The 15,569-nt window shown below is 44.2% G+C and overlaps 1 protein-coding gene across 1 annotated transcript in view; it reads left to right on the forward strand.

Annotated features, from left to right (window-relative positions):
* Positions 1–6,190: 6,190 nt before the first annotated feature.
* Positions 6,191–15,569, forward strand: part of MPPED2 (metallophosphoesterase domain containing 2) — an 83,982-nt gene continuing 74,603 nt past the window's right edge. The window contains exon 1 of the mRNA XM_022583716.3: positions 6,191–6,738. Coding sequence (XP_022439424.2) covers positions 6,611–6,738 — 128 coding nt within the window. The 5' untranslated portion in view covers positions 6,191–6,610. The remainder of the gene's footprint in view (positions 6,739–15,569) is intronic.

Raw genomic sequence — 15,569 nt, forward strand, 5'->3', positions numbered from 1 at the left:
TGGGAGAAATGTGCCCCAAACACAAAAATGGAAACAATTAGTCTTTGCCTCTCCTTGCCTCCATATACTGAACCTGCCTTAATTCATGGAGGTGAAAGAAATTATCAGCTGTATTGGCCTAGGAACAACATCGCAGAAAGAAAGGGGTGTGTGTGTGTGTGTGTGTGTGTGTGTGTGTGTCTGGCGAGTTGAAAGGCTTGAGAAAAGGGAGCATAGCTCTCCCCCAGGAAAGTCTAAGCTCAGCAGACGGGGAGGGGGACCCAGGGTCGCCTTCCCTGGTTTCAGCGCAGGGCCCGAGCCGCTCCCCTTGCCCCTGAGGCAAGCTCTGCGCCCTGGAGCTGTGCCAGGACTGCAGACAGCGCCTGGCAGGTCGGTGGGTGGGGGGCCTGGGGCCTGGGTGTTCCCTTTGCAGAAGACGCCCATTTGGAGGGAAAACTCCCTTTATTTTCCTGGGGCTCCGTAGCCCCCCTCCCCGGTCCCCTATCATTTTTACGCTGATCGCACTCCTGATGATGAACTTGCAGCTCAGCTTCCTGCCGCCTGCTTGACCCGGGAGCACCAGCAGGCCGCCGGCCTCGCCCTCAGCTCCCTCCTCCTCTTGCAACCCCGGGGCCTCAGGGCGCCAGTGGGGGTTCGAGTGGGCAGGGGCAGCAGGAGGGGCGCGCGGGGGCGCGGGGTCCCGCCGGGGAGCGCGCACAGAGCGGCGCCTCGGCCGCCCTGCTTCCTGGAGCTGTGCTCCTTTGACCCCAGTGGCAGTCCCTGTCACTGCACCGCTCTCGCTCCCTCCGGCTCGCCGCGCCCTCGCTCCCTCTCTTCGCCCCCTCGCTCGCTCTCTCCCCAGATCGAGGCTGCTCCCGTCCTTTCTCCCCCGCGCCTCCCTCTCGTGCCGCGCCCCCCGGCCCCCAGCCCCAGCCCGCGGCGGGACCTCTGGGGTCGAAGGTTCTGGCCCGCCCGCGCCCCTCGCCGCCCCCGCGCGCCTCCCGCCGGCTCCTGCTGCTTCGCGATGGATCGCCTGCTCGCCGGGCGCTGAAGGCATCCCCGGGACCCGGAGCGCAGCCCGGGAAAGGTAATCCGCCCCGGGAAGGGAGGCGGAGGGCGGGGGAGGGGGAGGAGGCGGCCGGGCGCCCGGTGCCGCGCGCGAGAGGAAGGGAAAAAAATGCACACACAAAGCGGAGCCCGGGTGCGAGGTGCCTTGTCAGCGGCGCGTGCGAGGGGCTCGGAGGCTGCGGACCGCGGCTGCCCCGGTGCCCCTGACATTCTCACAAGCCGGCGCTTCCCGGGCAATTCGGAACCCGAGGAGGGCTTATTTTCAACCCCCGAGCGAAAGCGAATTCTTTTTTAGGAGCTGTCTCCCTCCCACTCCCCATCTTGACCTTCTGCCCTTCTCCCCCCCCCCCCCCCAGTCCTCGGCCCTCGACCTCCCGGGGTCCTCACCTCGCGGCTCCCTCCTCCGCCGGGATTTCTTAGGAGGGAAGGAGGGGGTGTCGGCGAGGGGCGGCGGCGAAAGCCCGGCAGCGGGGATGGGGGTGGGGACGAGGGCTCGGCGAGCTGTTTACTAGAAAGTCCCGGGGTTATGTGTTCGAGCCGCCCCGGCCTAGGCCCGGGTGCATTGTGTTCGCCCGAGCCCCGGGCGCCCGCGGCGGCCCGAGCGAGGTGCGGTGGCCAGGAAGGCGCCGCGCAGCTTTGTGCTCGGGCTGCGCTCCGCGGCCGCCCCCGGGCCGCCCGCGTGCGCGCCGCTCTCGCGCGGGGCTGTTTCTCACTCTCTCCCGGCGCCCCAACCTCGCTCTCCCCCGCCGCCTCCGGTCTCCACGATCGCAGCCTGCTGATCGAGCAGGCGACCCGGGTTGGGCTGCGGGGGACGAGCAGCGAGAAAAAGTAACCGTTGCCGCCCGATTTCTTCCCTTGAGAGGCAGGAGTTTCTATGCTATTTACATGTAACAGGGTTATCTTTGTAAAGCCTTTGAATTCCAAGGTTTGCGGCCTAGGAGGTAGAGGGGGCATTTTCCTGGAGGTTGGGGAGGGGATTAGAATCTACCAGCAAGGAAGGAAATTAAGGATGCTCCAGTGGGGTAGATTTATTACCACATTCCCCCCCAACACACCCCAAATTAAGTGCAAATGCGGGTCATGAAAAATGTGTAATTGACTTGAGATGCTGCAAACAAACACAAACAGGTCATGGAAAAAACAAACAAAACTTTAAGTGCAAGAAAAGATTTCCAAAGGGGGGGGGAATCCGTGGCTTCCACACCCCCTTCCAACGCTCGCTGGCTCCCTCCCTTTCTTTCTCTGCCGCTCCAGGGAAGCAGCCCCGCAGCTCCGGGGCAGGGAGCAGGGAGGCGGTGGCGGCTCCGGGCGCGGGCGCCGCTCTGAGGGTTCGGGGATGCCAACGCACCCTGGAGGCTGACGTCGGGGGCGTGGGGCTGTGATGCTCGAGCGAGGATGGTGCGGTGTCAGAGCCATTGGCCGCCGGTGGTCATCAATCAATTCGGGGCTGGGGGAAAGGTAGAGAAAGAAAGGCGCCCAACGGAGCCTGGGGCCGCGAGCGCCAGCGCCAACAGTGCCAGAAGCGGCGGCCTCAGCGGAGGCGACGGCGGTGGCAACGGGGGACTGAGCGAGTAAGGCGAGCTGGTGCTCCAGGAAGGAAGGGGGAGCTGTAGTCCAGACAAGCCGGCCGTGAGCCGGGAGGGCAGGGCGCGCGCGAGTGTGTGTGTGTGTGTGTGTGTGTGTGTGTAGTTGCTGACCACCCCCAACTGCCCACCCTAGATTTAAAACAAACACACCAATCCAAAGTAGAGAATTCCGCGCCCCCCGCCCCACCATATATAGACTCTACGCGTTGCCAGAGGCGCGGGAGAAAAGTCCTGTCCTTTCTTTCCGAAAGAATGTGCCAGCCGGGTGTCCGCAGTGCTGGAGACAAGTTCAGGTGTAAGTGCGTCGGGAGGGAGGGCGCTCTGTGGACAGAGGCACGTGGAACTTTGTGCATCCGTCTAAACACCTTGCTGGAGAAGCCGCCCGGAAGGCTTCTGGGCATCGCTCCGGAATACAGGGATGAGTAACTGGAGATGGGCATGAAAGAGTAAGGGCGTGAGTTGAGAAAGCACTCGATCTGTGCTGCAGAGGGAGGAGAAAGCGAAATTTGGCGGAGTCGGAGCAGGCGAGTCCCAAAGTCTGGCCAGGCTGTCGGGCGGTCTTCTTAGGGGTAGTGAATAAAGTGAGCATCCTTGTTTAAACGAGGAAATCACGGGCTCCTTTCTCATAGGCTGTGCCGTGCGGTGCTCGGGCAGAGAGGTCATGAGTTGTTGCTTTGAAAACTCTTGGTAAATTGGACTTCTGGTGTCTAGGAGGTGGAGACAGTTATTTAATTCCTCAGCTTTTAATCCCTTCATTGCCAGCAGACTTTAAAAGCGTTTCCCACTAGATTCCTGAAAAAGAACATTCCAAGTTGCACAGCTTAAGGCACAGGATAAGTGATTGCTGTCTAGGAAATGCAAAATGTGCTCACATGATTTTTTTTTTAAAGAGAAAATCAAAGTAGCACCAGCATGAATGTTTGGCAGTGTCACATTTTTCTTTAGGATTCCTGGCATTTACTACTGGGTTCCTTTGTTTTATAGAGCAAATGTATTGAAGTATAAAAATGGAAATTTTAAAAAAGAATACTGGTCTCTGTAAATATTATACATAAAGTAATGTAAGTGTGATGAGGATGAGATGCTCCAAAATCTGATTATTTGGAAGGTTTTACTGACTAAATATGTGAAGCAAGGTGATGCAGGTTCTTGGTAGTTTTAGGTGGTGTATCATTCTGTCTTGTTTCAAGCTTTTTCCAGGTTTCTCAGGTTAGAGGAGGGAGTTTACCAAAAAAAAAAAAGGCCTTTCCCATGTATTGGTGTTTCCTGTTCTTGGGATGTGATCATCTTGTGATGCGAGTGGGGGTGAACATAGCATTTTTAAAAAATAAGCTTTTTCTTGATTTGTCTGTAAAGGTTCCTGTGAAAGTTTTGAAGCTCTCTGCCTCAGTCTGACATTTTCTTCAAAGGACTCCAGATTAAAGAAGATAGACACTGCAGGTGCACTGTTTCGATAAAACATTTGAAAGAGAACATGGTAAAGATGAATTCAAATGAGGTGCCAGCCACCCATTTAGCCTTTCCGAGTAACAGGGGCCTGTGCTTGCTGAAGAGGCACAGATCTCACTTGATAGAAAAGGCAAAACCCCATGTTGACTTTAGGGTACAGTGGACCATATAGGAGTGCAAACTGATCGCCTTCTAAGTTCCATCTTTTCTGGGCTTCAAACGGGAGGGTCTGATGCTAACTACTGTAAGTCATTGCCTAGATATTTACGTAACAGGAATGTATCTTTCATTTGTAGGCCATTTTGCTTAGTTTAATTAGCGAGTTTACTCCAGAAACATTTAAACTGTTTCTGGCACCCGGTGCAGAGATTGTTACTGAGAGGTCACAATGGTCTAGACATGAATTTTGCTTCTCTTGCTTCTTGATGTTCTGTATTTCACACAATAGACATTGATGGCAGGAACATAAGACTTGCCATGTAATTTTTACACCACTCTCTAATTTATGCAAACACTAAGTTCTTGCAGTCTGAAAATGTGTATTTTTTCCCCTCTGTGCTTTGATGGCTAACATTCTTTTTAATGACAGTCATTTCTATAACAGGAAGATGTTTTCATTTGTTTTTACTTTTCAGCGTGGTGCAATTATGCAGTTTTGCGCTTCAGTCGTGTCTCTCTGTACTTTGTGTCTCAAAAGAGAATTACAGTACTTAGAACAGGACTGCAATTTGAAGCAGGTGTTGTGTTTTACTGTTATGCAAAATAACAGTAAAATATAATTGTGGCGGAAATTAAGGAAACAGCTGCAAACTTGGTATGAAAACTGCTACATTATGATTTGTAAGCAGTTCTTATAGATATCTTACATCAGAGGAGTGGGGAAAGATTTTAATTTGTTAATCCTACTGGCCTGGTTGTCTGTCAGCTAGTGCTTAGAGGACTCATACCTCCCATGAAGTCAGGAAGAAGAAAGAGAACCCTAAGTGACACTTTGTTTAAAATGCCAGAGCATGAGGGATTCATTTCTTGGCGGTGCTGTTGTGCATTAGGAATGCAGGCAAGGTGGGTGTTATTTAGCTTGCTTTGCTCATATGAAGAAGGCAATGATTTGAGTAGAATGCTGCGGAATTTCTTAGCCCAGCTAGCATATGGAGGACTACACAAGCCCCGGGTTGTAAAATAATAAAATAAATGGCCTATGGCAGGCCATCTGCCTTTTGCTTGGTATTTAAGGTGTTTCATGCCAAATTTAAATCTAATCCTATTATTCTAAATATTTTTATTTGAGATAGCAGCTAAGATTCCCAGAGCTTAATGGTGCACATGGTGAAAGTATTCTAATGTGGAGCACTTAAAGTAAGAAGGCGGGTTACCTAAGGGTTATCCAGGGAGCGTGCTGACCACTTCTTTAAAATTTCACTGATCAATTGCAGCAGCAACCAAGCAGGGGTGTGCTCTGCTCAGTCTTTGCACACTTGGTATAAAAATAAGCATCCTCATTTCCGAACCCAGTGCAGCAAATAATATATTGACATTTATACAAAGAATCAAAAAGAACAGAAACGTATTTTAAAGTATGAAACCAGCTGCTGAGAAATATGCAGCACCAAGCAGGAGTGAAGCGGTAGATTCAATGGCCGCCCTCCTTTACCTCTCCTTCTGGGCTCCAAGAGGGGCGGTAATGAGTGCATCCAAAATGGTGGTCCAAGCCTGGATGTATTTGACTTTCCTCTGAGTAACTGGAGGGTTTAAAGAAATTATATTACATTTAGCAAGAAGGATTTGCCTTCCATAAAGTTCTTGGCCAGAGTGGAATCCATATATATACCAAGATTTGAGTACCTATGTGTGTTGGGAGCCACTGTGAAAGAAAAAATTATATGTGATGTGTGTATGTATTATGCGTGTATTACAGTTACAAACAGGTATCTGTTATGAGCACAGCATTTTACATTTACATTTGGCATTGTGTTTTATGGCTGTGCTAAGCACCGGGATTTCAAATTATTCTGTGACACCAACTTTGTACAGACCAAACATTCCAATTAGCAGGGAAGGTTTGGAAGATTCGCCACTTCGAGCACAAACCATTTATAGTTAGACACCATGGCAACTGTGGATGTGCCCCTTCCGTAATTCACGTTAAGTGCCATAATTATAATTAAAGAGGAAATCTTAGTTTGAACACCATTGAAATGATTTGCTAGCAGCCAGCCTTATCATTTGGAGTGTCATGTCCATTCTGAAGTACATGCTGGGTGGAGAATTGGGAAAGGTTTTATCCATGAGGCAACCACACAGATTAAGATTTTTCCTGAACCAATTTCACGTCTAGGTGTCCCATCTGACATCGCTTAGAACATCCTCTTTTTCTTTGTTCTCATTTTTTTCATTTGTTTTTTTCAGAAACACACAGCAGTATTGATGAGTAGACCCTTGGGTTCAGAGATTGGGCTGAAACGCACCATGCCTGCTTCCATCCTTTGCTCCGGAAAGTTGTGAATTGCTCATGCCTATAGGGAGGAAGGATGGCACATGGGATTCCTTCTCAAGGCAAGGTTACCATAACGGTGGATGAGTACAGCTCCAACCCCACCCAGGCATTCACGCACTACAACATCAACCAGAGCAGATTCCAGCCGCCACATGTACATATGTAAGTATCACTCATGAACTGAAAAAAATTAGCCATCAGGAAACTAGAAATAAAATAAGAAATTCACTAATGACTTCTGCCCAGGAGAATAAAAGGTGTATGATTCCCCAAACAGATGGGTATCTGTGGTTCCAAGTACAACTCAGAGGAATCCTCCACGTCGGTGTAACGCTGAACTTTTCCAGAGTATGTACTTTCAACTACAATTTGGCATGAGATCTTCAGAGCCTCTGAGGGTTGCCCTCATTTTGTGTATAACAACAGAGAGGTTAAGGTATTTGCCTAATGTCACACAGTGAATTTTGGCAGAGTCTCCTGACCCCTAATTCAGTTTGCTTTATGTTATACTGCTTGCCTCCATGATGAAATATCTTTAAAATTTCTGTAGTTTCCCCCCCAACACACACCTCACCGCCCCCACCCCTTTACATTCAGCTGGGAAACAGGCCTAATTGGGACTAATTGTCCAGCCACTGCTAAATCCATCGTCTTGCCTGTTGCTCGTAGAACGTGTGCTGCATGCTGCAGGACTCAAACAATATGGGGAACAAAGGATTAAGGGACAGTGGAACAGTTGGTTCCAGGAATTGTACTTTCCCCTCACTCCCTAATACTATTTAAGTCATGTCTCAGTTTAAACTGTTTCAGGAGCAAAGTGTGGGAGAAATCCAGAGGCAAAGATTTTGCAGCACCTGGATGCACACCAGCTTTTTTTCCGTTCCTCTGCTGCAGGATGTGCTGGGCTTTCAGCAGAACGGGCAAAAGGTCACCATCTCCCTTGTTTATTCAAGGCCTGGTGCTCATTCTCTATTAGACTCTTCCAATGTCTAACATGAGTCTTTCACAGTAGGACTAAACCCCTTTGCAAACCATTATATAGTCAAGAGAGAAAAGAGGTTAGGGCTCTGTTGAATGTTTTTGCCATTGCTGGCAAAATTGAACTCGGGGCACGTCCAAGTCACAAGCTCTTTTTTAAGTAATTGTTTTATTTGAGCATTTAAAAAAAAACAGTAGGTCTTCCCCCAACCCAACATGCAGACACATGCGCACACACACACTCTCAACCCCCCCCCCCAATTTAGAAACACTAACCAAACAAAAAGATCCTTCTCTTGACTGCCTGGGTAGTATAGTAAATACTGGGATGTTACTTCGCCAAGTATGCAAATAGAGCTACTCAATTATCTATGATGGGAATTCTGCAAAAAAAAAAAAAAAAAAGGAGAAGAAAAAGAAAAATCCTTGCAAATGGTTAATGCTAAACTATTTCTAAGATTCTTCTACTTTCTTTAAATCAGAATATATTCATGATAATGAAGGATTCCTAACATGGTTTTAAGGAGAGGGTTTAAGGGGAATAAGATTTTTCTTTGTTAAAACGGCTTTTCTGAACAATAACTGTGTTCATTTCAAATATTCCTTTTATTCTTCTGCTTCTGATAATTTCTTTTTCTTCAAATATGTTATAGAATGTGTGCAAGCTGGGCTTAGGATTCCTTTAGCTCTGCTTTGCTGGTGTGACGTTTTGTATTAGAGAATCACAAAGCACTTTGTGGATTCTGTTTCCTCCCAGGCAAAAGAAAGTATATTTTGCCCCAGATTCCTTGGAAAATGACTGATAGGGAATCTTAGCTTATTCTTCGCTTGTTTGTAGCCCTAAGATTCCACTGGTGAACTGTGAATGCTCAGAGATATTTTAAAAATCATGTAACTTTAGGACTGATGTGCTTAGATCTAGCCATGAAAAGTTCGAAGGATCAAATTATACCTTTTATGAAAACAAGGCTTGAAAAATGGAGTTTGCAGGGGCAGCCTAGACAGCTGTGTAGCCCTTTTACCAGACTTCCTTCCTAGAAGTAGAGGATTCTTCCACGGTCAACTCCATCTGGCCTTTTCACCTTCATCACCCACTAAGGGCTTCCCACCTGAACTCTTTGTTCCAGCCACGCATGTTGACTCTACCACCTGAGCACCCCGTGAGCCCTTTCCATCTCAATGCTTTTACTGTTTCTCACAGCTGAGACACTCTTACACTCTGCTGAGAGCCAGTTCAGGCCCCTCCATGTCTAGGAAACCTCTTCTATCTCACCCAATCCAAAATGACTGTGCCTACCTACCCCCCTACCAACACGATGTCCCTCGTCATTTGGTATTTACTTCAAACCAGACCTGTCTCCCACCCGCCCTCTCTCTCAACTATATCATTCATTTCTTAAAGGCAGGGATTGAGCAGGTAACAGGTGCTTAGAAATACTAATTGATTGCTTGCTTGATTGATCCATTGATTTGATTGTGAATTGAGATGAGAAATTGTGATTGAGATTTGGAAATTTTCATTGGGATCCTTCTGTCCTGTCTTAATATTTTGAGTGTTTGTATGAACGTGTGTGCATGTTATCAAGATGCTGGCCGACCTTTTCCTTGGCCTTTCTTTTCCGTGCTTGGTGCCCCGGCACAGTGACTGGCCCATGCTGGGCATTCAGCTATCTTAGTTAAATGGGATCATGTTATATTTTAAAAGATTGCCTTGAGTCTAAATAGAAACTTAAATTGGCTGGAAAATGCCTATAAAATGTTTAGTCTAAAATGTCTTAAGTTTTTCTAAAATTTTTAACATGCTATGGTAGAGCTTTACTCCTCTCCACAAAGATATTGTCTTTTCCACTTGAATAGTTGCTCATTTATTTTGCATGGGTTTCTTAAAATATTTGCTTTCCTTTAGCACTTAACAGCTGAGGTCTATGAAGACCCATGACAGATCACCTGGATTGGAGATACAATGCTGGGTCCTTAAATGATCTGTTATTTTCTTTCATGAAACCTAGTTGAGGTTTTCTTACCTTAGTTAAGGAATAGCTCACTTCCCATTTAATTCAGTTTGTCTCACCTCAGCTTTGTGACCCATCTTGGGCAATTTACCTCTTTTCTCCCGGCCTCAGTAAATGTAAACATTTGTAACAAATGATAGATATGGATCTTTTTAGCTCTGACATACTAAGATTAAGATTGCAATTAAGACATTTATTTGCAAGGTGTTGCTGTGGAGGGAACACAGATGCGTAAGACCCGGTTCCCATCTTTAGAAGCTCATCACTGATTCAGAGTTGTTGTTCCCACTGGCTTTAAGGGTTTACTCCATGGTCTTGGTTTGGCTTCACCTGTGAGTTCTGACCAGGTTGCTACCAAGCTTTCTAAGAGTCAGTAGCCTATACATCTCTGCCTGTGACGTAGGGAGGATTTTTTTTAAAAGAAAGCAATCCGATATGACCTTGGAAAAGAAAATTAAAGCGCAGTTGGAGTTGACAGGGCAGACTTGAACCCAGAATTCATGAGCCCCTCTTATCCAGACTCTTGAACATACTGATAGATGTGATAGTTGAAAACCAACAATTGACAGGGCTTCATTTTTCTACAACCCTGTCACCTTCCCCAGCAGAATGTTATTTAGTATTTTTAATGATGAAAATTATTTAGTATTTTTAATGATAGTGGGAGGAGGTGCTCAAGGAGCCAGTGTAGGTCTGAAAACACCATCAAGATTTGGTATGTTTTAGATTATCTGAGGCCTAATAAAATGCTGTAAGACATCTCTAGTAGGGTACCCAACCATCTCCGTTTTTGCATCGAAAGTCCCACATTCCGGGAGACCCCTCAGTTCCCTGCAAACCAGGATGGTTGGCTACCCTACTGAGGTTAATTCCTCAACTTTTTCTTTAAGGTTTGGTTGCTAGGAAGCTCAAATCAAATTTTATTTTCAGTTTTAGCTACATCCTTGTCTACGGCTTTAGTTCTCAACACCCCTGGAACCTTACTTAGCTCTTGTTCTTTTATACTTATTTTGAGGAGGCAGTGTAGTGTCGTGGTCGGAGTCTCCAGTGGAATCAGATTGTTGGATTTAAAACCTGGTTGCACCGCTTACTAGCTGTGTGACCAACCATGGACAAAGGTATTAACTTCTCTGGGTTTTTTTCCCCATCTCTAAAGTGTGGATGATAAAAGTAGTGCCTATCTCCAAAGGTTGCTGTGAAGGTTAAAAACTTGTAAAGTTTTTAGAGGAGTGCTTAGTACATACTCTGTACTCAGTAAATGTTAGCTCTTCGCATTAATGATTGTTTTATTGATTCTGCACCTTTTTATTCTAAGCTGTCTCGGTCCGTTTTGAAAATCACTGGAGTATAAAAAATGAATAAATAAGAAAATCACTAGTAAGTTTGTCCTGTCTTCCTCCAGGACTCATTACTAGCAAACTTGGCTGGGTGGGAGTTTTGGCTGTCAGGGTTGGAAGGTGCCCTGACTTCTTTTTTTAAAATTTTTTGTTTCTAAACTTTTTATTGAAGTGTAGTTAACTTACAAAATTGTATTAGTTTCAGGTGTACAAAATAGTAATTCTGTATTTTTATAGGTTATACCCCATATAAAGTGATTATAAAATATTGGCTGTATTCCCAGTGTTGTACATTACATTCTTGTAGCTTATCTATTTTATATCTATTAGTTCGTACCTCTTAATCACCCTCACTTATTTTGCCCCCGCTCCACCTCTTACCAATCTAGCAACCACCAGTCTGTTCTCTGTGTCTGTGAGTCTGTTTCCGTTTTGTTATATTTGTTCGTTTGTTTTATTTTTTAGATGCCACATGTAAGTGAAAACATATAGTATTTGTCTTTCTCTGTCTGTGCCTTGACTTCTTATTGCCTGTCAAGGAGTGTCTCACCTGCCTTCAGTTACTCCATGGGATTGACAGTCCCGAGGGGGCAAGGAATCCCAAGAGCTGAGTGTCGCCTGGTTGTTCTCTGCAGAATCACAGTGGCCTTCATTCACTTGTGCTCGTCTCAGGCCCTTGTACCCCCATCAGTCAGTGTCTTAGGCTCTCTACCTATGGCTATGGTTACAACAGAAGCATCAAGAGTTAACCATAATTAACTAGGACTGAGTACAAAGGGCACAGCTTGAGCTGGGGAATGAGGACAGTATTCACACAGCAGCTGAGAATGTGGTCTGAAATCAGAGATCTGTATCCACATGCTGATCCCACCAGTTACTGGCTTGGCTAGGTGATGTTGGACAGAATTGTTGAACTTCAGTCTTCTCATCTATAAAATGGGTTTGACGAGTCTCTAAGACGGTTGTAAACAATATATGAGATTATGTATATGACATAGTGCCCAGAAGATAGCACTTGATAAATAGATGCTGTGATAATATTTATGGTCTTGTGCATTAGCTGGTGAGCATGAAATAAGTGTTAACATCTTTTTGTTTGAACTGCTTGCATAAAACTTGACAAGACCAACTTGTTCTTGTTGCTTTGTTGTGTTTTACAGCATCTGTCAGTGTTTGCTTGGGTATTGCTAATCCGAAATGATCTGAAGCTTTTAGGGTATCTGGGTGATCTTTCCATGCCAAATTGTTACAGGATTTTGTTTGTCTGATCTGAAGTTTCATTCTTGCATGGTAGGAAGTAAATGTTTATTTCAGGTCTGAATTAGGTATCCTTAGATGCAGGAAGAAAGTTACAGAAGAGTGTTATAGAATGATGCCATTTGGTTAAAAAAAAATCTCAAAATGTGTAGAAAGATAAATACCAACATTACTGGTGATCATGTAGGGAATAAATTTGCAAACAAATCTGGGGGAGGGAGTGATGGGTTATTTTATATACTTTTGTATAATTTAAATTATTTTTATAAGAACTATGTAATACTTTTATGATAATAAAAACTTTTTTTAAAGAATGATAAAAATGTGATTTGTCTACAATCCCTTCTGCTTTGTTAGCAAGGTTTGCATTAAAGGCTCACTCTAATGTAAATCTACTTTCTTTGAGCACTGCTTCCTTGGGAGGTACCTTCTTCTGTTTTATGTTATAATCAAGGTATAGACCAAAGGCTGTTCATTGGTTCAGTATAATTCAGCTTGGTCATGTGTGGAAAGATGTGAGGCCAAGGATGCTGGCTACTTCTTAGTCCTATAACTGGAGGGAAATTTCTTTAAGAAGTACCTTCAAATTCATTTTTGAAAGCCAGCAGAGTATATAGTATCAGTAAACAGATAGCTTGCTCTAGTGGATGACTTGACAGTGTTTCAGGGAACCTGGATTCTGGTCCTGTCTTGGTCACTAATTAGGTTTGTGATTCCGAGCAAGTTGAGCCTCTTTGAATTTCAAGTTCCTCACCAGCCATTGGACTCGATGCCCTTTAGCTTCATTCCTTCCTACTCTGGCAGTCTAGGGTTTCTCCTTTTCTTCTCTTTTCTTTAGTCTGTTTGAAATTAAGAACACAAATCCCTCATCATTAGTGATATTCTGTAGGGAAAGATTATAATAGTGAGATATCATGGGGATGCTTTGGAGGGGGAAGACCAATGACCTCTTCCTCACACAGAGGAAGAGTATCAATGAATGAGTGAATGTCTGGGGCTCTGTAACATTGCACATTACTAACAAGGTAGAAATTCATCCTTTGTCGCAGAGCTGGGCTGCATTCACTGTGCAAAAAAAAAAAAAATTCTAAACGTTTTTCTCTTGGTAAGCTGCTTTCTCCTTCTCATTACAAATTTATCACTGGCCTGAACATTAGCATGGCCATAATTTCTGTTAATGTTTTCAATCTGAAATTCGCCTTGGAGATGGCTGAATGGCCCTTTTGGCTTGTGCTCATATATAAACACGGGGTATTTTTCTTTTTAAAAATAAGCTCTTTTTCCTATATGCTCCCTGAGGGCACTGGTCTTGTGGTCCGTGGCAGTTAGACTTCATTTTAGAACTGACTTATTTCCTATTCCGTCGATTTCTTTGTTTGAATTCTGGCTTTAAAAAGGCAACCTAAAATTAGATATATTTTTTTGTCCATATGGATTTGTTCTTAGAAACTTAGCTGTATATTGCATAACTGGGTAGTTTTGTTTGTTTGTTTGTTTTTGGTTACTTGACTCTCTGGGAGGGTAAAGAATTTTGACAAATAAAGTAGATTCTTTCTACTGTGGTATGCCTGGATTTCAAATCCTGAGGCAGTTATCTACATTTGCAGAGAGAAAGGTTCATACGGAAAGTGTGGCCAGTTCCTATCCTGAAACTAGGAACTCGCTGCTCACCTCTCCTTATGGATTAAATTTATCTCCTGCTCTAAGTACAGTTTTTTAAAAAATTTCTTTTAGGGAGACATTTTGATAAAAATAGACAAAATGACAAGACTAGCTAAACAGGAAGTATTATAATAAGGAGTCTGTATTTGAAACATGCTTAATTTTAATTCTGAGATTTAGAGCCAATGAAGATGTAGATTTTAAGACATAAAAACAAAGCTAATGCCACTAAATCTGCCACATTTTGTGTAACAAACTCTAGGTAGTTCTGAACTATTTCCAAAAAGGAGAAAAAACTCACCGAGTCTGGGAAGATCTATCCACCATCAGCTTGTTTTTCTTCTTTTTCAGTATTTCCTTAGCTCTCTCCTTCCCATGTCTCTTCCCCTTTTAGACTTTCCTAGCATCCAGGAAATTGGATGTTTCAGTAGCTATCCTGGAATGATTAGGCTATTATTTCAATATTAGTACAGACAAAACTACCACACTTTTCCAGACCGCCGTGTTAGTCTGCCTCTTTTTTTTTAATGTAAAGAGTACACTTAGAGGCTTTGTCTGTGTAGAAACACTAACTCTGCAAAGAGGAAACTCTGTTGAATTTATTGGCCTTTGCAGTATTTGGGTCTGCATATTTTTCTTCTGTTTTGCTTTGAAGATTTTTTTTCTTCAGTTTCTGTCCCTTTAGAAGGGTAAAATAAGAAAATGCGTTGTTGCAGGCTTTTCATTTTTTTTTCCTTTACCACAAATCAAGAATATAAGCCCCTCTAGTCGGTTTAAATTTTTGTATGGCTTTATATTACATAGCAAAGCTCTTGACACTAGTTGAGAAAAAAAAAAAAAAAACAGGAAAAGAAACACTAGTACCATTTAATAAAGCAAACAAGTAAATTTTCAGTACTTGATATTATTGCGCCTTAAAATTCCAGATGAGAATTAAACCCTTCTTGAAGTTCATTTGTCTGTAGTGGCTTCGTTAAAAGATTACAGGGCACTACACCATAACATGAACTCTACTCAAATCCATTTATTTCTTTGGTAGACAGTCTCTGAAACCTTCCAGCTCAAAGGTTTGTCAATTCTGGGATTGGAAAAATATCTTTTCCCGTCTTTCGGTGGGCTATTTCAGCATTGCTGCTGATTGGCTAAGAAAAGTGGCTTACTTGTAGTATTTAGTTTTAGGTATTTGGGCCACAGACCAAGTTTCAAACCGTTTACGTGTTGTACACCTCGTTTAAAATGTGTTTTGCGCAAAGACTTAAAACTGAAATCAAGAAAAAAAAGTGAAATCTCCCACCAGCTAAGCAACCTCAGCATGTTTCTCTAATTTCCTGAGTTAGCCTTTTGCTATGACATAGACATTCTACCAGCTCTATTTTGGTCCTGAGTTTTGGAAAACTTTTCCCCCTTTTGTTTCATTTTGCTTTGCCTTAAGACTTCAGAGATAACCACAGAAGCCTGTCAGACTACATTAGGCATTTTTAAAAAAAAATCACAAGTATCATACCCATTGCTCTTGGTTTTGCCTTATATTTAATATATTCCATTTTTTTAAAAAGTACCAACTTTTACACGTTGGTCCTGCTTGGGTGGGCAGCAGATATAATGTGGAGGTACATGTTTTATGGAGAAGAGGGAAGACAGTGGTATATGTGAAGGAGAGAGAAAAGACGAGAGGGTGGGCCTAGCAGATATATCCTGTTAGTTCATAACTCTTTCTTGCAATTATGACGTCCGTGGCCTTGGGCTT

The sequence above is a fragment of the Delphinapterus leucas genome, chromosome 7, assembly GCF_059928025.1.
Source record: "Delphinapterus leucas isolate spDelLeu-1000000601 "Yukka" chromosome 7, BTC_Dleu_Yukka2, whole genome shotgun sequence".
In the NCBI taxonomy this organism is placed as follows: domain Eukaryota; kingdom Metazoa; phylum Chordata; class Mammalia; order Artiodactyla; family Monodontidae; genus Delphinapterus; species Delphinapterus leucas.